This window comes from Coturnix japonica, chromosome 3 (genome assembly GCF_054131305.1).
Source record: "Coturnix japonica strain WE chromosome 3, WE-NBRP24, whole genome shotgun sequence".
NCBI lineage: Eukaryota > Metazoa > Chordata > Aves > Galliformes > Phasianidae > Coturnix > Coturnix japonica.
Window position 1 is genome coordinate 99,212,085 of NC_140665.1, and position 23,867 is coordinate 99,235,951.

At 50.4% G+C, this 23,867-nt stretch overlaps 2 protein-coding genes across 8 annotated transcripts; one reads left to right on the top strand and one right to left on the bottom strand.

Moving 5' to 3' along the window:
• Window positions 1-1,802: 1,802 nt before the first annotated feature.
• SELENOI (selenoprotein I) lies at window positions 1,803-19,640 on the top strand. Of its 6 annotated transcripts, none has more exons than XR_014944974.1 (10): window positions 1,803-1,926; window positions 11,295-11,363; window positions 11,675-11,783; window positions 12,439-12,513; window positions 12,689-12,951; window positions 13,435-13,484; window positions 14,571-14,619; window positions 14,913-15,093; window positions 15,244-15,426; window positions 17,047-19,640. XR_014944974.1 is itself a non-coding variant. In XM_015859781.3 (10 exons), exons 1-10 carry the CDS (start codon window positions 1,879-1,881, stop codon window positions 17,161-17,163), a joined length of 1,203 nt encoding a protein of 400 aa, XP_015715267.1. In that variant the 5' UTR covers window positions 1,803-1,878; the 3' UTR covers window positions 17,164-19,640. The 6 variants fall into 6 exon arrangements, 4 of the variants coding, with proteins under 4 accessions (XP_015715267.1, XP_085400286.1, XP_085400287.1 ...); XM_015859781.3 differs by having other exon boundaries at window positions 13,435-13,543; XR_014944973.1 differs by lacking the exon at window positions 1,803-1,926 and adding an exon at window positions 3,045-4,108.
• A 1,661-nt stretch (window positions 19,641-21,301) lies between these two features.
• On the bottom strand, window positions 21,302-23,307 carry LOC107312390 (uncharacterized). Of its 2 annotated transcripts, none has more exons than XM_085544163.1 (2): window positions 23,085-23,307; window positions 21,302-22,490 (listed from the first exon to the last, which is right to left on the bottom strand). In XM_085544163.1, the coding sequence occupies exons 1-2, from the start codon at window positions 23,187-23,189 to the stop codon at window positions 21,429-21,431; spliced, it is 1,167 nt and encodes a 388-aa protein (XP_085400289.1). In that variant the 5' UTR covers window positions 23,190-23,307; the 3' UTR covers window positions 21,302-21,428. The 2 variants fall into 2 exon arrangements, with proteins under 2 accessions (XP_085400289.1, XP_015715268.2); XM_015859782.3 differs by lacking the exon at window positions 23,085-23,307 and adding an exon at window positions 22,899-22,976.
• Between the last annotated feature and the right edge of the window lie 560 nt (window positions 23,308-23,867).

Consider the following 23,867-nt stretch of genomic DNA (forward strand, 5'->3'; position numbering starts at 1 on the left):
GAGCCTCTTCCAGGAATGGCCCTGATTTCTGAGAAGCAGAGGAGTCAGGCACAGACCATGAGGAAAAATAAAGAACCTTTAACCCTGTCCTGTAAGTGTTTGCAGAACATGGGCTGGGAGAGCAGATGGCAGGATGCTGTTTGATGCCTACAAGACCATGTTGTCACGGAGTTCTCTCTATAGCTCACTCTGTGACAGCAGGAACAAACCCAGGGAGAGAAGGAACAAAATACCCCCTCTCTAACAGCTCAGTAAGGCACGATGCGGCCCGGCCACATGCGCTCCGGGACAGGGGAAGGGAAGGGAGAATGCGAATGGGTATAGGAGGGAAAAATTGAAAAAAAATGAATGATCTGAGAACGAACGGCAATTTAATGAACCCAATGACACTAAACAACAATGAGAGAGTTTCAAGAATGAGAATAAAACGTCCAAATCTCACTGAGGGGCTGTGGGAGGTGGGAAGTTCCAACCATGCCCCTTCCCCTTCTCGACCTCCCCTCTGGTTCCACCTCCTCCCCCCATGTCCATTTAAGGCAGTCCACAGAAAAGAAAAAAAATAAAATAAAAATTGTCTCCTTGACTTCCATTATCCCACATGACATTCTGATGTGGAATAGCAACACCGACCAAATTACAAAACCATAACACATGTGGTTCCTGAGGTCACAACCCCAAACCTACTGCCTCCCCGTCCCCAGTCAGTGTTGCGGCCAGGGATGGCACTGACATCAAGGAGTGAGCTTGGGAAGCGTTCCTGTAGGTGTGCATCCTTCACTTATTGGCTGCTAACAAAGCTAAACAAGTGATGCAAAGATAATCACTCACCAGTCTGTCCCTGAATGCTGCAAGGTGAGCCGTAGGGGAAGAAAACTGGTGTGGATGAACCGGGATCTATTCTTGGGTGCTGAGGGTGCTGGCAGGGGTGATTGCTGAGCATCTCTCTGCCATCTAACAGCGCTCCTGGTTAACTGGAGAGGTCCCATAGGGTTGGAGGCTTGTCAATGTGATTCCCATCTACAAGAAGGGTTGTAAGGACGGTCCAGGGAACTACAGGCCTGTCAGACTGACCTCGGTACCGGGGAAAGTTATGGAGCAAATCATCTTGGGTGAGACCACACGGCATGTGCGTGGCATCCGGGGGATCAGGCCTAGCCAACATGGATTCATGGTAGGCAGGTTGTGCTTAAACAATCTTGTCTCCTTCTATGATTGGGCGACCAGGCTGGTAGATGAGGGTAAGGCAGTTGATGTAGTCTACCTGGACTTCAGCAAGGCTTTTGACACGATCTCTCACAGTATCCTCCTAAGGAAACTGGCTGCCTGTGGCCTAGACAGGTATACCCATCTTTGGGTAAGGAACTGGATGGATGATTGTGCCCAGAGGGTAGTGGCTAATGGAATTACGTCCTGCTGGTAATCCATTACAAGTGGTGTCCCCCAGGGGTCGGTTTTAGGGCCCAGCTTGTTTAACATCTTCATTGATGACCTGGATGAGGGAATTGAGTGTACCCTCAGTAAGTCTGCAGATGTCACCAAGTTGAGAGGTGGTGTTGATCTACCTGAGGGTAGGGAGGCCCTCCAGAGGGATCTGGATAGGCTGAATCGCTGGGCTGAGCTTAATGGGATGAGGTTCAACAAGGCCACCCCTCTGATCCTACACCCAGCTCCTCCATCAATGCGCCCTCCCCGCCGCCAGGGGGCGCTCTTAGGTAACGCGGAGCCGCTCGATAGGAGGCGGCGCGGCGTGGTGACGTCACGGGCCACGCCGGGTGGGCCGATGCGGCGGCGGGAGGCGGCCTACGGCGGCCGGTGGGGGCCGAGCGGGCGCGGCGTGGGGCGGCTGTGGGGCGGCCGGGTCGGGTTGGTGTGGAAGCCATGGAGTACGTGACGGCCGAGCAGCTGGCCGGCTTCAGCAAGTATAAGGTAGTGAGGCCGACAGCGTGGCCTGGGGGTGTGTGGGAGCGTGCAGTGGGGAGAGTGGTGGGGGTCTGGTGCTTGGGGTCCTGATGCTGGGTGGGGGGCAATGTATGGGGTCGTTTGGATGGGGGGACGATGATGCTGTGGGGCCCTTTGGCCATTGTAGGGGGGGGACGATGACACTGAGGCCGTTTGGCTGTGGGGTGGGGATATTGTGGGGTCCTTTGGCTGAAGGGGGACGTTATGGGGTCCTTTGGCTAGGAAGGGAGTAGGACACTGTGGGGTCCTTTGGCTGAGGGGGACGTTATGGGATCCTTTGGCTAGGAAGGGAGTAGGATACTGGGGTCCATTGGCTGAAGGGGGTAGGGGGACGTAATGGGGTTCTTTGGCTAGGAAGGGAGTAGGACATTGTGGGGTCCTTTGGTTGAAGGGGGGAGGGAGATGTAATGGGGTCCTTTGGCTAGGAAGGGAGTAGGACACTGTGGGGTCCTTTGGTTGGAGGGGGATGTAATGGGGTCCTTTGGCTAGGAGGGGAGTAGGACACTGTGGGGTCCTTTGGTTGAAGGGGGAGGGGGGTGTAATGGGGTTTTTTGGCTAGGAATGGAGTAGGACACTGTGGGATCCTTTGGTTGAAGGGGGTAGGGGGATGTAATGGGGTTCTTTGGCTAGGAAGGGAGTAGGACACTGTGGGGTCCTTTGGTTGAAGGGGGACGTTATGGGGTTTTTGGGCTAGGAATGGAGTAGGACACTGTGGGTTCCTTTGGTTGAAAGGGGTAGGGGGACGTTATGGGGTCCTTTGGCTAGGAAGGGAGTAGGGCACTGTAGGGTCCTTTGGTTGAAGGGGGGAGGGAGATGTATTGGGGTTCTTTGGCTAGGAAGGGAGTAGGACACTGTATGGTCTTTTAGCTGGGAGGGGTGGAGTGCAGTGCACACTTTGGGGTCTTTTGGCTGGGGGAGGATGACACTTTGAGGTCCTTTAGCTGTGGGTCTTTGTGCCATGGAAGAGTCTTAATGCTGGGGGGGGTCTTGATGCTTTGGGGAGGGTGGGAGGTAGTTTCCATGGGGCTCTGCCCCACAAAGGGGGATGTGGTGGTCTTATAAAGTGTCACTTATGGTGCTGTTGTCCTTTTGGGGGCTCATGGGGTGTCAGGTTCACGTTGGATATTAAGGAGTATATGTTCTCTCAAAGTGTGGTCAGTCATTGGCACAGCTGTTCCAGAAGGTGATGGAGTCACCATCCATGGAGGTGTTAAGGAACCATGGAGATATGGCACTGAGGGACGTGGAATGGGCTGGGGTTGGACAACAAGGGAGGGTTGCCTCCCTGAGCAGCAATATATGAGCCTTGCTGGTATAGAGCTTCCATTCCCAGCTGGACCAAAGGGGCAGAAGCCAGCAGAGCTTGTGCTCCAGGGGCAGGATTGCGGTCTCGCTGGCAGGAATAGCCTTGCTCGAAAGATTGTGGTTTTATTGAGTCAATAAGGACTTTGATAAAAGCAGGCAGGTTCACAATTAGCTCTCAAAGCGCATCGTGTCTGCTGTATGATGCCTCTGGCTGCTTGGCAGGGCTCTGCTGGTCTTGTTTGCTCTGGGAGTTTGTTTTTCTATGCTATTTTAGCCTTGATGAAGCGGTGCAACTCTGTGATACTGAGTGGCGCGTTCCAGCCTTGCTGTGGGCATTGCACCGTATCCTCCCGTGCCCTTTCCTTACCTGCTGGCCCTGGGTCTGTCACTGCTGAGGCAAAGCTGGTTTCCCTTTTAGGTACAGCTTCTGTAAGAGTGTAAAATGCTCCTAAGGAGAGTATAGAGCGGGGTATGTGTGAATGGATGTCAATGCAAGATGTCAGGGGAGCAGTTTAGCTTTAGCTGCATGGCTTTCTTTGCATCCTGTGTTAAACCTCAGCCACGTAACTTGAGCGTGTACCCACAGCTGGAAAGTGGTGGGACCAGCCAAAAAGGGGATGCACAGCCAGAAGCAAACCTACAACCTACAGTTGTCCCTCTGTTCCTCTTGCTGCTTTGGCCAGCATGTTATGGGTTTGGAGAAAAGCCTGGAGGAGGCAAGAAGGACAGGAGCACATCCCTGCTTTCCCAGCAGTGCTGGTTGGTTTTCCTGGAGCAGAATTGCTTTCTGCAAGGTTGCTTCATCCAGCTCTTGCTCCTCCCGTGGCTGCCAGGAGTGCAGATGGTGAGTTGGGAGCCAGATGGCTTCAGCTTTGCAGCGTGCACGTTTCTGGCTGGGGGAGGTCGGTGTGTGTATTATGGCACAGGTTGGCTGGCTGCTGATGGGGCTGATGTGGAGGGAACCATCCTCTATCAGCCCCTCTGCTCTTGATGGGGCACTGAAGTGTTCTTGTATGCAAGGGGGTTGTGCAGCAAACCGTTCAGTGTTGGCTTAACCTTTAATTGTAGCTCTGTCACTTCTTCAGCAGGAGGTTGTACTGTTTGGGTACATACCTTAGGATATAACTTAAGCCATGGGACAGAAAGGTTTCTCTGCTGTACCAGATTTACCCCCTTGCCTGACAGTGCTGAAGCTTCCCCAAGGAGATGCTGCTCACAATGGTCAGAAAGCCAAACAGATCCTAAGTGAGTCTGCTCCAGTATTTCCTCCTGCTCATCAGGTTGGTGCAATGGGCTGATAGTTCTGGCAGATTCAAGGTCTTGTTATCAGGAATAAAGCTTGTTTTAAGGCTGCAGAGCAATACATGCTTTGACCTTCCTGTTTAAATACCGAATGTCTTCAGCCAAAACCAGGTGCTGTGTTACTGTTCAGCACCGGATGCCCTCAGCCAGGCTCTGCTGTTCAGGGCTGCAAACCTTGCAGTTGGATGCCAGAAGTCACGGCCTGTTTCTTCAAAGCCAGCTTGCAAATCACTTTCTGGCAAGCTTCTGTAATCTACTGAGCAAAGGGGAAAGTGGGTCCGTTTGGAACATTCACAGAGATGTCTGCTCCTGTTTTGCATTCTCGAGGAAAAAGACTTTTCTTCCTTCCAGGCTGCCCCCAAGTCCTGCTTTTTTTTCTTTGCAGTGCAACCCAAACAACTCGCCCTTGTGCAGGCTTTGTTGAGTGTGGTGCCTGGAGCTGGATGAGGAAGAGAGGGGAAGGACGCTTCGTGCATTGCATGCTGCGCTGGTATTGCTGCTCCTTGTGCATCTCGATGAGCTGCATGCAGTCTTTGGGCTCATTTCTTGGGGGCCGCCACAGTGCCAGGAGCAGCTGCAGGAAGGCAAAGTGAATGAGGGCAGAGCGCTGTAGCTTGATGATAATGCCAACTTCCATGGCTGGTCGCAGTGTTTTGGGGTCCCAGGGTTCCTGCAGACTTTCCTGGCCCAGTGTTATCTCTGCTAAGGGTGATTCATGCCCTGGGGGTGGGGAGACAGAGGAAAGCAGGGCATTGGAGCACTGCAGCTGCATGGCACAAGAGCTGCACCCCAAGAGGGGAGGTGATGACACGTGTCTTGCTTGGGTCCAAAGGTGGGATGGGAAACTTTGGGAGCAAGATCTGCAAGGAGAAAGTGAGCTGTGGGGTTGGGAAATGTTGCACCCTGAAATCCCTCCATGCCTGTGCCCATGCTTTGCACAGGGGGGCAGTGATAACAGCAGAGGAGGCTGGCAGCTGCCCGCTCACCCATGCTCTTGTGAAAGGCTTTTTGTCTCCTTACCTGCGTGGGCAGTGAAACAAAGCCTTCATAGGGTTGCTGTCATGTTTGCTGGGCTGAGGATGGCGACAGCACTACGAGTTGTGCCATTGTCCTGGTGTTGGGGCCTCAGTGGGTCCAAGCGTTGGTTGAGCACTTTGGGTGTACTCGTGCATGGAGAGCTCAAGCTGTGATGATGTCACATAGCAGATACTTTATGCCAGGAAGAGCTGGGCTGCTACCCCAGTGAGAAAGGTGCTCTGCAAGGTGCCACTTAAAATACTAATGTGATAGAATTGCCATAAGCTATTGTAAGCAATATTGTAATATTGTAAGCAATTCCTTATTTACAGAGCCATACAGAAGGATGCTCATTGGTGAGCATCACCCAGATAGAGGCACGGGCATGCAGGTACATGGGTGCTTTGAACATATTTGTCTTGCCCCAGGAAATCCTCTTCCCTTCAGATCCAAGGACCTCGGAGAGCAAGGCTGCAGATGCTGCACTGCAGGAAGCAGATGGCTGGGAGCTGTCCTGGCAGCCTCACACAGGCTCCTCTGGAAATACAAGCCCTGAAGAGATATCTGCAGACACCCAGATGTGTGCCAGTGGCTCTTCAGACCAATGGAACAGCAATGCAGCTGGTAGTCAGAGCACTGAGAGAGGCTTTTGATGTTAGCAACCTGGATGGGAGGCTTGAGGCTGCTGCTTGGCTTCTCCTGCAGGGTCCTTAGCAGACAGGGTGCGGTGCAGCAGAGAAGAGCCCTTTGAGCCCTGTTCTTGAATCACTTAACTCCTTCCCCAACAGTTCCTTTAATTGTTCTGAGGCTCTGCTTGTGCCAGCCTTTAAATGGCCACTTCCTAAAGTGCTGTGTTGCAAAGGGTGCCTGAAGCCCCAGAGTACTCCCAGGTTTCACAACTGTTGAGGTGAGCAGCTAGAAGACAGAGGTGCTTTTCTTCTTTCTTCTCTTTTTCTCATGTTAAATTCAGGATATTGAACCTCAGTCAAATTCAATACCACAGAATCACCAAGGTTGGAGAAGACCTACAAGATCATCCAGATCAACCATCCACCCATCACCAATAGTTCTCACTAAAGGTACTGAAGGTATCAAAGCACATTTTGGCTGTGGATTCCCATTCTGCCCATTTCTAACTTCACGGAGGTCACTTGGTGATCTCAGAGGTCTTTTCCAACCAGAATGATGCTGTGATTCTATTCCATGAAGCACTGGCACACATTGTCCAGACAGTTGGTAGATATCCCTGCAGACACCCAAGGTCAGGATGGGGCTCTGAGCACCTGATTGAGCTGTAGACATCTCTGTTCATTGCAGGGGAGTTGTAGCTTCCCTCCTGAAGTCTGAGAAACATTCCTGTTTGCTACGGAGGATCAGCCTACCTCTTGTCTTTTGAGTGGCACGGAAAGTCTGCTGTTAGGTGTGTTGTTGCTCATCGAATCTCAGCTGCAATGAACTCCATCATGAGAGTCACTCCCTGCTAATTAACAGCGAGCTCTTGGCTGCTGGGACTGCTTGGAAGAGAGAACCTTGTGGAAACTGACACCTCCCTTCCCATGGCTGGCTCACAAAATGGCTTCGTTATTAGGGCTTGTGTAACTGCCCCAACTCGCTGTGCTTGGAGCCCTGCACAAAGCAGCTGTCAGGGCTTGCAAAGTGGATGCATTTTTTGCTGTATTTTTGTTAACGATGAATTTCCTCTTTGCAGAAAGGAAGAAAAGAGACCGAGTAAGGTTTAGGTGCTTTGGGAAGGGAAAAAAGAAAGTGTTTTATTTGTCTCTTTCAACATGCCTCTGTTGAAACTTGAAGGTAGTCCTCCCCCTCCTTCCTAGCAATGCCTTGCTTCATCTGCAGCCATCTCCTGATGTGCGTGGGTTTGTGTTTTCCTTTGATAGGTACAGTTAAAAGTTGGGCTGACTTCTTTCTAGGGGAATCACAATGGATTCTCTGTCCACACCAACTCACCTTCTTCACCTTTCCTGCCTCTTGATCTGCAGGGAGAAACGAGCCTCTCCCCAGTGGTTGGCTTTGCTGCAAGAGCGGATCCTATGGGTGTGTTGAAGAAGGCAGGGATAGTCTCAGCAAGAGCTGTGGTTCTGACCATGAGAGTCTGTGGGTAGGGCAGAAATCCTGTTTTCCCAATATAAATTGCACAGCCCGTGGGGCTTGGGGGGTGTTGTAAGAAAGCAAGGCTTGTCAGTGTTGCAGGAAAAAGACTTTGATAGAATCCCTGTCTATTTAACCTGTACAGAATGAGGACCGAAAAATGGCCAAAGGAGGGATGTGGTGCCAGCATTGAGGCTTGTAGTGTTGGGTAAGGTTTGGTAATGCTGGCATCCCTCTATGCCAAACCCTCAGTTCACGCGACAGTCCTGTGCTCGACGTTGCCAACGTGCTCCACTCTTACACTGCCTGAGAACTGACCTTAGGGAAGATCAGCAGGACTCAAGTTAATAAGTACCATTAAAACACGATGCGGCTTGTAATGCACCAGCCGAGCGTGGGCATAGGGCAAACGTGGCTTGTTTGTGCTGGCACAGATCTACTCGATGACAGTTGCTGTGGATTGTTTGAGTTCACAGCCTCCTGGATTACCTCGGGCCCCATGGGAAGAGGCTCTTAGCCTTGTTCTCCCTTTGCACTTAAGGAGATTTGTAGGAAATGGCCTTATGGATGTGCTGGGGCTCCTTCTGCTTTGCTCTTGCCTGGGTGCTCCCCCAGCCCACCCCAAAGCCCTTTATGTGTTTGGCACCGGATGCCAGTGTGATGAAGTGCTTTCTGCTGTTCTTAGCTGGATTACTTCAAAGCTGCATTGTTTTATTGGTCAGGAGAGCTATTAGGAGAATCTGGGCTATAAATATACATCTCTTCCTTGAGCGTGTAATTGGATCTTCCAGAAATCACAGAATATATCATAGAATTGCTTGGATTGGAAGGGACCAACGCTTGCTGTGAGTAGGGAGGGATTCCTCCCATAGAGCAGGCTGCCCAAAGTCCCATCCATGGACTTGGGTGCTCACTGTGCATCAGTGCCAGGACCCCACTGCCCTCAGAGTAAAGAATGTCATCCTAACATCTAACTTAAGCCTCACCTCTTTTGGTTTAAAGCCATTACCCCTTGTCTTATCACTACCAGACCGTGTCTTTATATATAAGCTCCCTTTAAGTGCTGAAAGACCCCAATGACATTGCCCTAAAGCCTTTTGTTCTCCAGGCTGAACGACCCCAGCTCTCAGCCTTTCCTTATAGGAAAGAAATGTTCCACGTGCACAATTGATATTGGTTTTAAGCTGTAAGATCTGCTCCTCTCTCTCTAACTTCCATAATGATGGGCACCAGCTCAGTGCTGTGCCATAACAGCTGGGACCACTGTGGTGTCCTATGGGCTGTGCTGAGGTGCTGATTGTATTTACAGCCTTTCTTGTAGCTTCCTTTGTTTGGCAATGTTGTCCAGCAGAATTGGAGATGGGATGCAGTGGATGGGGGAAACCTCAGCCTGGAAGGGGTTTTTAAAGCAACTTTACTTGGAAAAAGCCTCCCAGAGGTAAATCCCATTTTAGCACTGATGGGAAATATCCCTGTGCTGTGTGGCTAGGGAATGTGTAGGTTAGAGAGCATGTGGATAAGGTGACTGGATACAAGGGGCTCAGCTGGCAGGGATGGAGCACAGGGAGGTGCTGACTGTGAGATTGATGCTGCAGAGTTGGCTGGGCTGTATTCTTATGAAGCTTAAAACCGAAACCCCATGGGAGCGGATCTTTCCTGCCATTGTAAGGAGAAGCAGTGTCTGTGTGCACGGTGCTATTTTAGAGCAGTGTCCATTACAGCCGTCTGTCTGCTTTCAATAGGAGCCTCTGGGGCATACGAAATTCCTTCCATTTGTCCTTCCCTCCCTGAAAATAAGGCAGAAATCTGAGTCCTGACTGCTGGCCCTGATGGAAAAATGACTCAGGGAAGGACAACTGGTGTATGTTAAGCCATTAGATGTGTAGGGGGTTCACAATGGAGAAGGAGATGTTGGTTTGCAGGTAGGCTGGGGCAGCTGGTATACGGCAGGTACATGTGTGGTAAGTGGAGCACTGCTGTGCTTAGAGCCTCATGGCCATCAGCCCCAACCTTCTGGAAAGGAAACCAGAGCATCAGTAAGACTCTGCAAAACAGCTGAGCATTACCCCCAACCAAAATCAGGTCATTGTGGATCTCTGAGCTCTGCATACAAGTCAGGAGCATGGGGAAAAGCTGCTTATTACCCCACTATATGGAGAAGGGACAGATGTGCTGGGATGTGTCCTGGAACCCTCCCCAGGGTCCTTCCCCTGCCTTGCTCCTGTTGAGGCATCTGTTTTCTTGTTCCAGGCTGTGACTGGGATAATGAGATTTAATCATACTCCAGCTCTCCTCCCCTAGTTGGTAGTTAGCCCAAATCCTATTATCTCATCAAGTGTTTGAAATTCTGTCCCCTGAAACTGCGCTAAGCTGGGATGGAAATTCCTCATGGCTTAGCCCTTGTCTCATACGATGGCAGGCTCAGGGTGTTGTTGCTCTGCTGCAGGCCCTGCAGGCTTGCTGGTGCTGTAAGACCAAGGGGAGCGTGTTAATAGTGCTTGGTTAGTGAAGCAGAGTGATCTGTCATAGGGTGGGAGCAGAAACGTCTGCTAAAGGTGGGATTGAGCCCACTGGGAATGTGGGAATGGAGTGATACAATCGCTTTGATGGCTGGGGAAAGTAGGTGGGCTTTCTTACACAGGTTTAAAGCCTGGAGGGGTTGTGCTTGAAGCTGCCCACGATGGATATAGTGGGAGATCGTATGAGATAAGTTGGGTGGGAGCTTGGATCACACTCCCTCCCATTGCACTTGAGCTTTCCCCTGCTGTGGGGTGACAGCAAGCACCAATACCCAACACTGTGTGGGCACTGTCCCAGGGTTCATTGCCTGGAGCACATGAGCTGAGCAATGTTGTAGTAAATGGAACTGTTTTCCTTGGGACGCTTATCAAAGTGATTTCTTGGGGAAGAGGACTTTAGACAGAGTGATGTTGGCTGGAAAAAGGGCCGTGAGTTGGAAAGCAGATAACAGCTTTGTGGTGCTTTGAGAGCCAAGTGATGGCGAAATGTAACTTATGAGCTGGAACCTGTTCCATTGTTTGTTTGGGTCTTTTATTTCCATGCCCCGTGTCTCCATCCAGCCCAGGTCAACTGTGCTGGGGGCTGCCAAATGACCCTTTGCTGCCTCAATTGTAATGGGGTGTGTAGGATTTGGTGGTGATCATGTATGTGGCATTCAATTAACATGGAGATGTGGCTCTTAAGGATGTAGTTTAGTGGTCATGGTGTGGATGGGTTGATGGTTGGACTTTATCTTAGAGCTCTTTTCCAACTGATGATTCTATGATTTATGTCCTGCAGAATGGGGGGGTGAGGGGTTGGAGCTCTTGCTTATAAACATCTTCTATATTTCTGGAAGGAGAAGTGCTCTTCCAAGTGTCTGGAGATGTGTGACAGCGAGAGCTGTCAGCTTGATGGGTTTAATCTGGACTGAAATGTAGCAGCTTTTACGTGGGACTTCTGTGATTGCTCACTGTCCTCTGTATGTAACTCCATTCCAGGCTCAAGCAAGTGAAGCCTTGACACTCAGGTTCTTTAACTTGCTACAAGAGGTCTTGGAGCACTAACTATGATTTGTTGTCTTTTATTTCCCCTCTCATTCACAGTACAGCGCCGTGGACAGCAACCCTCTGTCTGTGTACGTCATGCATCCCTTCTGGAACACGATAGTGAAGGTGAGACCTCCTCCTGTCCTGACTGGGACAGCAGAACACCACTTGCTGCCAAGGCTTCTGCAGCTGAAAGGCCCTGCTTGTATGGAAAGACCTGCTTCCTTTGGGGTGTGACTAATTAAGTGGGCACGACCTTCCAACTGGCAGTCTGCCCTGAGCACACTGCACTGCAGCCTGAAGCTTCGTGCTGCCCTGTGATGTTGGATGCAACCAAGCAGTGTTGTCTAACACCCGGATGATTGTAACGAGGTCTCCGTTGCAGCCTTGTTGCACGTTTTAACGAGCTTGTTTGTTCTTTTGCTGCTTTCCCATAGATCTTCCCTACTTGGCTGGCCCCAAATCTCATAACGTTTTCTGGCTTCCTGCTGCTTGTCTTCAACTTCTTCCTCATGGCATACTTCGACCCTGACTTTTACGCTTCTGGTAAGGCTGCCTTTTTCTATTTGGACAGTACATGGTGTCAGTCTACAGCATTTGTGGCATTGCTGTTGCTCATAGGAGACCTCCATTCATCCTCACCTGAGGCTGTGGCCAACAAGCAGCTTCCTGTTTATTCAGTTGTACCTTTGGGCTCCCAGAGTTGCTAACAGCTCAGCTGGCTGTCTGCTGAGAGTGCTGGAGGAGAGAAGGAGGACAAGGTTATTAGGGAAGAACTTAAGTTTCAATTGGCAGGGATGCAGGCTGGGATAGGATTCCCCATGTGTGGCTGCAGAGGCAGGGTATAACCCCATAGAGTCATGGAATCACATCCTTAAGAGGCTCTGCTTGGTGCACTGAGAGAGCAATGGAGGAGTACTTGATTGGCACACACTTCTATGGCATGCATTTGGGCCATATTTGCTAGCTGCCATCACAAGACTTTAGATCCTGTGACCGGGCACCTGAGGACAGAGGACAGATATGTCTTGGAAAGTGGAATAGCTCTGCTATCTCATCCTGCAGAGCTACCATCACTGCATTGTGTGGGTACTTTGTCCTGGTGACCTGCTGGTCTGTGTTCTGTGTGTCTTGTGCCAAAATAAACCCGCTGAACATACACACTGAGCTCTCTACTCCTGGATCTTTCTGATCCCTGCAGCTCCTGACCACCAGCACGTTCCAAATGGAGTATGGGTCGTTGTGGGTCTCCTCAACTTCATTGCCTACACATTAGGTAAGACTTCATCTGGCTGTCTGGGGGACTTGTGTTGGTTGTGTTCAGCTGTATGTTGGTTTATCTCTGAGCTCACTGTATCTTTGATTCTGAACTTCAGCCATGTCCTGCTCTAGGGCAGTTTCCAGGAAGTGCTTTGCAAAGAAACTCCTGTTTCTCCTTGCTCTCTTCCCAGATGGTGTCGATGGCAAACAAGCTCGCAGGACCAACTCCAGCACACCCCTGGGAGAGCTTTTTGACCATGGCCTGGACAGTTGGGCTTGTGTATACTTCGTTGTGACGGTCTACTCCACCTTTGGCCGGGGCTCAACGGGTGTCAGTGTCTTCGTTCTCTACCTCCTCTTATGGGTGGTGTTGTTTTCATTCATCCTCTCCCACTGGGAGAAGTATAACACAGGGATTCTCTTCCTGCCCTGGGGATATGACATCAGCCAGGTGGTAAGTATGCATCCCAACCACTGCTTGCCTTCAGCAGAAGCTCAGCAGGTTGCTGATGTGCCTGGAGTGTAGTGCTGATGTGTGAAAGGCCCAAAGCTTTCTAATGCCGTGCTCTGGGGAGGTTGTCTTCATTGCTTATGCTTTTGGACCTCTGCCTAGCGCAGGAAGGCAGGGGGTAGGGAACTTCACACAAGGGTTACCACTGCAATTGAAGGATCTTTCTGTAGCCTATTCCCAATAATGGCTTCAGCAGATGGATAACAGGAGTTCAGAGCTGGTCACTGCAATGTGTAATATAGAACACATCTCCATGCTACAGTTCAAGCTGTGTAAAGGCCTCTTATATACAAGGAGCGGATCCTGGTTGTGTTGCCCTGCAGCAGCAGCAGCAACACAAGGGATGCTTTAAAAAAGCACTTGTTGAGCTGCTATTCCTCTGAGCTACGTTCCGCTCACCTCTGCTTGTCCTCTGCTTTCTTTCAGACCATTTCAATTGTCTACATAGTGACAGCCATTGTAGGAGTAGAGGCCTGGTATGCACCTTTCCTGTTTAATTTCTTATATAGAGACCTATTCACTACAATGATTATTGGTAAGAAACTCCATGTTAAAGCCTGTCTTTTAAACAAAATCAACTTTTTTTTTTTTTTTTTTCCTTCCTAAAACCCAATGTCTTAATTATTTTATAATGATGTTCTGTTTGCTGGAATGAGAAAAACTGGGGCTGCTACAGAGAGGGAGGACGTAGTAACTATAGGGTGGGGAAAGCAGCTCTCTTTGGGGATCCTTGCCCTCTGTGCACCCATCTAAAAGTTCAATCCAAGGGTGCACAACCTTCCTGCAGAAGGGCTGGCTGCTCTTCCAAGAGGTATCAGAACAAAGCAGAGAATAATGCAGGTGGGAGCTATCTTTGGAGAGCAATCTCTGCTTAATGTAATTTGGCTTATTCAGAAGTCCTCCTCAGTGTAACTTGTCTCACTCTAGGCCCTTTTCTTTAGGTGCTAATTATTACTACGTAATTCCAAGTCGACGTGTCTTGGGGGTTGTTAAATTAAGAAAAGCTCAAACATCAGATTGAAGCAAGTGGATATTCTGAGCTTTCCTTTGGCAGATGCATACTTTCATATATGAATAATAAATGCACTTTTCCCTTGTGAAAAATAGGGCAGGATGTGTATGTGGACTGGATTTGTGTGTCTGAACAGGAGTTAAGTGATTAAAAGCAGGAAGATTTACAGCTGTGTTAAAATACCTTCTGCTGGATAAACAAGGAAGAGCTGTGATGCACCTTCATGGCTTTGACTGTAGGGTCCCATTGAAGACAATATCGTAATTAGACTTTGCAACTGCTCCAGGCGTAACACTGAGCTGCTTAATGCAGCTTTTAAGCATTGAAAGGTCATTTTGTTGAACTCAAATTGTGTTTGCAGCAGACCTCAGTGTATAAGTACAACTTCTGAACCAGAATCTCAAGTACCTGCTTGGAAACCTGCTGAGCTGCTCTTCCTGCACCTCTGAGCTGTTCTGCTTGCAAGCAGCTGAAACCAGAGCACAACCACATTGGTGTGCACATGGTAACATCCTCTGCACAGGCAGTAATGTGGCTCTTTCTCTTTCAGCTTGTGCTCTCACCGTGACGCTGCCGATGAGCCTGTATAACTTCTACAAGTAAGTTCTTCCTTCTCCACGTTAGCACCTTTACAAGAGCTCCCAGAGCCTTTTGCAGCTTCTTTTGTTCTCAGATGAATGTCTTCAGGATGTCATTGTGGTTTTTGTACATCAGAGGGTTCCACCTTGCAAGGTGGAGGCTGCTCAGCAGCTTGCTGAAGAACCCACAGCTTCTGCAGGCTTGTCCTGTTGTTCACAGCCCACATCATTCAGGAGTTTCTTGGGTTTGGGGTTACCAAAGAAGGTTTGCATCATCCCCACGTGACTGTGGTTATTGTCTGTTTGCCTTTCAGGGCCTATAAAAATAACACCTTGAAGCACCACTCTGTTTATGAGATCATGCTGCCACTGGTGTCCCCAGTGTTGCTTTTTGCTCTCTGCACCACTTGGATCTTTGTTTCTCCTATGGACATCCTGGAGGTCCATCCCAGGCTTTTCTATTTCATGGTTGGAACCGCCTTCGCTAACATTTCTGTAAGTGGCTTTGCTTTATGTTTCACTTTAGCCCCTGTGAAGTGTGAAACCTCCCATGACCAAGTAAAACACATTCCCCTGTGCTATGCACAGCTGTGGGTTTGTGGGGTTGGTGCTGGTGAGGGCTCTGACTTCTTTCTCTCCCTGCAGTGCCAGCTGATCGTCTGTCAAATGAGCAGCACTCGCTGCCAGCCTCTGAACTGGATGCTGCTGCCCATAGCCCTGGTGCTCTTCGTGGTGGTGTCTGGGTTTGCACCCAGCAGCGAGACGCTTCTCCTCTACCTGCTAACTGCATTCCTCACCTTGGCGCACATCCACTATGGAGTGATCGTGGTAGGTGAACCTGGCTCATGGGCATTGGGCTGAAGGCTCAGGAGCTGCTCCTTGGGGCAGAAAACGCTCTGCTTTAAAGTGGTGATGTCAGTGCACATAGCTCTCCATGAGGAACTTGAGCTGAGTGAGAGACTTGGGCTGTAGGCTGGGTTTAAAGCAAGCTTCAGGCAACATGGCTTGGGGCTCCTATGCCATCTAGGGGTCCGAAACAAATCCTTGCATCTCTGCTGCTGTTTCGCACACTGTAGCTGTGGTTTTAACCTAGAAACCAGCTCATACGTCTGCCCATCTGGGTGATCCACACCCTGAGGCAGTGGGAAGGGCTCCCGTAGATAGCCACAGCAGTGGATGTGATGTCTATATGGTGGATTTAAGTGTTTGTTTTGTGAGTTTTAGTATCAAAAGTTGATCTGCTGTGGGTGTCAATGTGGCTGAGCTCAATCTGGAGCCACAGGGGCACATAGCTGACATGGAGCACGGTGATGCTGTGGCTGTGTAGAGATCCAGGGACTGATTTGTTCCCTTTGGTCTGAGCAAACTGTGCCTGAATTTTGATCAAGAGAGAAAACAAATTCAGAGGAGGCCAAATCCAATTAGAAACACCCCAGGAAGCTGCTGAGGAAGTAGGGCAGGGGCCCCCATGGTGCTGCCATGTCACACACCCTCCTTGGGTAGCCCTGTGCCCTCAGTGCTGCATCACTAACGTAGAGCCTCCACGAGTGAAGTTTGAGCTGTAATTACAGCAAGGAAGTAATACCCACGTTGTCTTGTCTTTCTAATTAGCGTAATGAGACTTATGTGCGAGAAGGATTTGAATAGCTAAGAAGCTTTAAATAAATTTGGTCTTGGAGTCATTGTTGGAGTCGGGGCTGAGGACGGTGTAATCCCATCTACTCAGACTTACCCATCCCTGCAGTGAGTTTTCCAGCTCTCTACTCCCCCTGAGTTTATGTTGCCCCCACTTTGAGTTTTCCAGGGGTCCATCTGTGCCGTCTCTTCTCTCAGTACAGAAGAACCTCAGTAGTGATGTGGAGAGCTGTAGAACAGTGACAGTCCCAAGTTGTTATGAATCTGGGAGCACCCTTTTGGAATAGATGCTTTGCCCTGGCTTGCTGCTGGTCTCAGCTCTGTTTTCTGTTGGCTTTGCAATGACTGAACACTGATGGCACACTAGATTTTATCCTCTGTCTGCTGCACTGCTTCTGTGTGGTTCTACAGGTGTAGCTCTTACACCTTGATATTGAAAGGAGAGACTGAATACTTTCCTTCATAAAGCAGATTCCCTGCGTTCCCACTGCAGCTCTCAGCCCTTTGTGGTGTTCTCATTTCTTAGAAGACACAGTGAAAGCTCAGGCTGCTATAAAAGGGACCTGATGATCCAAAACTTGATATTGGGTACCTTCCTCTCTGCAACCCTGCTGTGTCAATGCCCAGCACTTGACCCCCACTCCTAACTGAATACATCCAGGAACTGCTGTGTTTGAGAAGGGCAGGATAGAAATAAAGGTGCTCCAGGGCAAGATGGGCTACTGAATCATAGAATCATTAAAAAAGACCTCTAAGATCATCAAGTTCTAAGATCAAAGCCGTGAGCTTTGCTAACTCTGTCCTTGTTTTCAGGTGAGCCAGCTGAGCAGACACTTCAATATACGACCCTTCTCATTAAAGAAACCCACTCCGGATTGACTAGGAATGGAAGAAGAGAAAATCAGCTTGCGGTCTGCAGAAGTACTGTAAATATCTGCTGCAAATACCTGTAAATAGTTCAACCATCACCACAGATCTAAACCTATCCTCTGGACAGACATCAGGGCAACGTACACACGGTATCCAGTGCAGCCAGGGCGGGACTGGTATGGGGCAGCATCTGCTGCTGTTCAACCAACACAAGCCTACGGTTTTGGGTGAAGCTGGACAAGCTTCAGGTCGCCTTCAGGTCACTACTACTGTATTTCAGACCAGCTGAATGTTCCCAGTACAACCTCAATCCCCAGCACTTGTTCAGGTAAAGCCTGTTGGGGATGCAAATGGCTTTACCTGAGCAAAGCACCTTGACCAAACCCAGCGTAACAGCTGATTTCTGTAAGGTCAGGGGGGCATCCTTGTGGTCGAGCTCCTGTCTTTCCCTTAACCCTCTTAGCCTTCGTCCTGGGCTGGTACTTGAGGAGCAGATGGTGACAGTTCTCTCACATTCATCTCTGTCCTGCCTTCTTGCACTCATTTATTTGTACAAATGCTCATACCCTTTATTTTTTAAAGCAGGGGTTAAAGCCACACCAAACTTACAGTAACGTTTTACTTAGGGGGCTTTAGGAATCAGGGCTCAGAGGAACATAGAAGTGGGAAGGCAGCTTTCCTCTCCCTTGCCCAAGTGGTGGGTACTGGGACCACGTTGCAGCTGTCTTTGTGCGCTCTCTGTCTGCGAGCTGGGCTTTCTGATGGCAGCAAAATGTGGCTTACATTAACCTGTATAACACAAAGCCAAACTCCATTCAGTGGGATGAACTTGCTGCTCCGGGTTGGCTCTGCTGGGTCCCTGAGCCTCTCCTTCCATAGCAGTGCAGCCAGGCTGCACATCGTCCTTCCCCCAGCTCACCGATAGGAGCAAATCACAGCTTGGAGAAGCACCTTAACGTGTGTCGTGTTGGTTCGGTGTGCGCTTTCAGAAAGCTCACAGGTGTTTGCGTGTGTGTATGTGGTGACTTTCCAAACATCACTTTGTTTTCAAGCTCGTTGTCCGCAGCGGCTGCATGTCTCATCCATTGGATATCTTTGTTTACTGTCCATTTGTACAAGGCACGTTTGCATTGATTTCTTTTTTTTTTTTTTTTTTAAAAGCATTTTTATAATTGAGTTAATTGAGTGGGGTGGTGAAGACTCGAACGCTGATTTTCTTTTCTGTTCAATTTATTTAATGAAGATCTGTGCTTGAATGAAGAGTGTAGCTTAAACCCAGGCTCTGGAAAGGCTGCATCCGGAAGCAAACAAGCACAGCAGATTGTGCATATGTAATCTACCATGGGAACAAAGTCTCTTACACACTGATCATTGTGCGGCGTGGTTCATGGACACCCCGTCACAGCATGTTTTCCTTCTGCAGGTGAAGTCCTTTCTTCCTGCTTTAGGGAACCTTCAAACTGTAACTACTATTTAATGCTTTTTATTTCATTTTTGGCGTGTTGTTGGGGTTTTTTTGTGTGTGTGTGTGAATTCAGATCATTGTCATGCAGACTTAACCCCCCCCCCCAGGCAGCACCCTGTGTGTCTGGCTCCGTGTCTGTGATGATGGCTCGCCTGGGAGGGGGGGGGAGGGGAATGGTTTTCAGAGTTACTAAATAAAGTAGCGTACACGGAATATTGTACTGACATTGTACAGGAAATAAGCAAAAACAAACCTGAAGTGCACAGAAAGAATTGGGCTGTGCTTGAATTTCTGATGCAAATGCAACGAAATACAATCAAGGAGGTACACGCAAGCCGTGCTGGGCCTTGTTCAGGTGGTAGCATTGTGCTGGCAGCACGGGGCAGAAGTGGAGGCTGGATGGTTGATTCTCTGCAGCTTGTGTTACCCTGGCTCTTCTCTCGTGCTGTTGGATGTCCCACCTCACCCCTGGGATGTCACTCGGTCTCCTTAGCACCTATGCAGCATCTGTTGGCTGTGAGCTGGTGCAGCCCATAAGAACATACCCTGAAGAACGAAATCAAAGTTACAAATACACGGAAGTAGGGCTTCCTCTCTTACCTTCTGCAACTACGTGTTGTGCTGGAGGAGAAAAACGCCTCTGAAAAAACTGGAACCAGTTCCTATCTGCACAGGCTTTATCTTTTGGAGAGTCCTGGGTTTTTGGTGCCTTAATGCGACGCACCTTGAAGCTAGAAAAATAGCTGCTTAAATCAGTGCTGGAAAGGAAGCTGGCTCATCTCTGCTGCCAGGCTTGTGGTTAAGCCAGGTGTGAGCAGCCCTGGTGTCAGTGTACGTCCAGTGCCGTTTCCAGCTCGTGCTGCTGTGAAGCTGGGTGGGTTTCTGTCTGAGCTGTTGGAAATGATGTGGTTGCTGATCCCAGCTTCTTGGGGGAGCGGAAACACTTGAATGGGGAAGACCAAACCATCTTGTCTTGCCATGGTGGGGTGTGGCATGCGGAGAAACAAATTATTTATTAAGAATAATGGTTTTAAGTCTTAAAAAAAAATAAATTTATTCCTTGCTAACTGCATCTGAGGGTGCTTGTGTTGTGGTGGCGGTGTCTCTTTGGGTTCTTGTGGCTGGTCCGCGTCACTGCTTTTTGAATAGATGCTTCTTCCTTTGCTGGTGGACACGCTGAGTTGATAAAAGGGATGGACTTGATGATCTTCAAGGTCTTTTCCAACCTGGGTAATTCTATGATTCTATGTCTTACGTGTCTTTAAATCTCTTCTGTCTCAATCCAGCCTGATAGCAGGAAGAAACCTGTTCAAGGTTCATTGCTAGGGCTGGTCCAGGAGAGCAGCTGCCTTGTGCTCGAGTTATCTAGTTATAATTGCCAAACATTCTTTCTCCAAACTGAGGCTCTATTTACTTCCCAACTCAAGGCTTCTCATGGACGGAGCCACAGGGTGGCACCAGCCCATACAGCATAAAAGGCTACAGATAGGAACAACTACTCTTATGTACTACTCTACTCGCTTTTCTACAAGAGTGAGTATAATGGTTGGGGAAGGATAGAGAGCCCAGCTGTGTGAGCCTGTAACAGTTGGGATATCTTGGGCATGTGGCCACAGGGCTGCTGCTGCTGCATGTGAGGATGCTCCAGATGCAGAGAGCAGGCAGAGATGCTGCATTTCACCCAGCAGCCTTTTCCTGCTCTCTCTCAAAGCACAGACGATACCCTGCTCTAACTGCACTGCCCAGATCCGCTTAGCAGAAGGAGACAAGTTAGGACGCAGCTCTGCGCCATCAGAGCTGCCTGAGCTCTCAGCGAGCTCTTAGCTGTTGGCTTCGGCGCTAATCGTGGTGATCCCCACCTTATCCTCATGCCAGCATGACAGGAGCTGTGTTCAAGGCAATAAGCTGCTCTCGGTGCTGCAGCCACCTGATTTAACCAGGGAGGTGCTGAGGCCAGGAAATAGGGAGATGCCTTGGTGAGGCCCAGCACAGGATTCTATCTATGGTCACCCATGTTTATGGAATCATAGAATCACAGAACCGTAGGGGTTGGAAAGGACTCCTAGAGATCACCAAGTCCAACCCTTTGCACAGCTGGTGCTCTATTATTAATGAGCACCATCTGGGGTTGCTGTGGCTCATCAGCCTGAGCAAGACTTATGTCGACTGCAGGAGATGAGCGTATCCACATGGGGCCGCCAGACTGCACCAAAGAAGAGCTGGATGCTGAGGTTTGAATCTCTGCTCTGCAGTTCTTCCATCAGGAAGGCTGATAGATCTGGAGCTACATGGGGAGAGATGGGCTGGTGGCAGCTCTGGCTGGGGCCAAGGGATGTTGCTCCCCCAACAATGGCTGGATCCCACCTGTGTACAGTATGGGATAAAGCCTTGAAGGAGCCCAAGAGCCCTGTGTCCTCTCCCCATGCCCTGGGCCCTGCTCTTTCCATCCAGACTAACACCCAGGTGTATTAAAACGACACCTTACCCTTTTGTCAGCCATCCCCACAGCTTCCACTAAGAGGATTGTTGCGGTAGGTGTAACATACTTAAGGGATCGTTAAGAACAATAGCACTTCAGCAGCGCTCTGCAGACGGGCGGCACAGGCTGTGAGGCTTGGGAAGTCCAGTTTGGCCACCCGTGGTACTGGAACTAGTCATATGGGTGCGTCTACCTCCTTTGGACTCTCTGATGTGGGTCTAGAACAGGGGGTCCAAGTTCTGGTGAGACCTGAGGACTGATAATCACGGTCTGCTTTATTGCTGGCGCAATACACCATACATGGCTCCCTACACCACAGCTGAGAACTCAGACTCAAGCAACAGAGGGGCGGACAGCAGCTGATCCCTTCCCACAGCGCCATCAGACGCTGATCTCTCTGCTGTCCTCGGCTGTCTCCACTTTCTTTCGGTTCTTCACTCTGCTCTTCATCCTCCGCCACCACAGGAGGCACAGCTCTGGGATGCCATGCCCTAACCCCCTGTACTCCACCTGGGGCATAGGCTCCATCCCTGCTCTCTGCAGCCGTTCCAGGGCATCTGGGGGGATTGGCTGTGCCCACGGGGGCAGGGGCCACACGGGGGTTGTGGTGGGAAGGGACCCCCCTTCTTGCATCTCCAAGTCTTTGGGCCTTCTGGACAGGGGCTCTCCGCACTCTTCGCAGTCTTCCTCGCTGCCACATTTGGGCAGCAACACGTTTTCCACCCATACATGCACTATAGTCTCACCCACGGACAACTCAAAGAGCAACCCAACCTTCAGCTTAACCTTTTCATCCCACAACATCATATCCACGGAGCAGAGCGAGGCAGTCAGCGTGGCCATGGCTGTGTTGGCTGAGGAGCTGCTGTGGTGTGGGCAGCTGTCATCCAGGCACCGACAGCACTGCATGCAGACGGGGTATTCACTCCAGTAGCCCCCACGGACCCTTTGAGCATCGTTGTCATTGTTTTTTCCCACTTTGGCCAGCAGGCTGAGGCAGATTTCTGTGGTATCCAAGGACTCCATCAGGGATTTGGAGAGGTCCTCCATGCTGATATTGGAGGATAAGTTCCTGTTGAGCTCTGAGCTGGCAGGTGGACTTGAAGTTCTTTCTTGTCTTTCCATTGGCAAACTTCTTCCAGAGGCTGATTTTTTTTGCGACCTGTTTCTGTGCTGTCTTTTCCGATGTGACCTCAACCAGCTGAATATGGAACTCTTGCGACGGTGGGTTCTGCTGTTGGATGGAGAAGGCATGGAACCATCACTCACGTCTTCTGACGGAATGCCCTGGCAGTGCTGGGATGCTGTGGCCCCCAAGGGCTCTTGGGGACATGGGGAGAGTCCATCCCTGTGGCATGAGGTGTGCAATGTGGGGCTAGACCCCTTCCTGCCACTCTGCTCCGTCCTCCTGTCCATCTTCTTGCTCTTTGTTGCTGACATGCCCTGAAACAGAAAGCAAACTTGGCTTTGTGGGGAGTGCCAGCCTTTGTGGCCATTGCTTGGGAAGCAAGGACCTGGGAAGGGGAATGGAGTCACAGGGATAGGAATGTCTTCAGCTTCAGCCTGGTGCAGAGCTGAACCCTCCACCTCACTCCATTTCATTCTGTTCTACTTAATTTTAGTCCTTTCCTCTTCCTCTTTCCACCCCATCCCCATCCCATCCCATCCCATCCCATCCCATCCCATCCCATCCCATCCCATCCCATCCCATCCCATCCCATCCCATCCTCCTTTATCAGTCTGTGTCCAGGCAGCATTTGGATGACACCAGCTGGCTCCTGCCTTGTCGTTGGTGTGGTGCCTCCTGGCCGTGAGGCCAATTGATGTGATGAGCAGCCTGTTCCTACCCACCTCCTCCTCCCAGCTGCTCTTCTGATAGATGGCCACCACATGGAGCCACTCAAAACAGGGTCATGTCTGTGACGTGATGGTGACATCCCTCAGACACACAATGGCTGCTGTTGCCCCAATCAGGGCACCCAGTCACCCCCCCTCCCCAGCAGGGGAAGCTCAGGGGCAGCCACTGCCCATCTTTACCTGACCTGATCCCTGGTGCATGCGAAGGAGAGGGTGCCTCATATATGGGCCCTGTGCAGTCTGATCTGCTGGGGGGCTCCCCACTTGCTCCCAGTGCTCCTCCATGCTCTGCACCCATAGTCCTGGCAGTGCTGCCCTGTGTCACGCTGCTCCAGGCCCTTGTCCTCTTGGTGGCCCTCTTCCTCTTCAGCACCGTGTGCTGGTGACATGTTGGATATGTGTGTATCCATGTAGATGCAAGAAATCAGTGATAAATCTATTTGCTGCTATACTGGCAGGGAGCTCATGTTCCTTGGGAGAGGTGATGTCGGTCCTAGCTTCAATGAGGAGGACATGGGGAGCTGTGGGCCAGTCCAACCACTGACACCTCACTGCAGGACATGGGGACGTGCTGGTGGCCCTGGCAGCAGCCCCCCATTCCCAACCTTCTCTTCTCTCCATGGCAACAGCAGAGACAAATACCATGGCAACCCCACGGCAACAGTGCAGGCGATGCCACTGGTTCCTACAACCCAGAGGCAAGAGGATGGCGGGGCATCCTGGAGCAGTCTTAGAACTGGGTTGGGTTGGAAGGGATCCCAGTGACCATGTAGGACCAACCCCCTGCCATGGGCTGGATGTCCACCAGCTCCTCCACCAGCAGCACAATGGGACATTGTGTCCTACCTGGCACCCAGGGATCCCCTTTCCAACAACAGGTGGTGGGAACCAGCTGTAACCAAAGGGCATCCTCCAAAGTGGATTTGGGGTTGCTCCAAACCCCTGCAGGGTCTCAGCTCAACT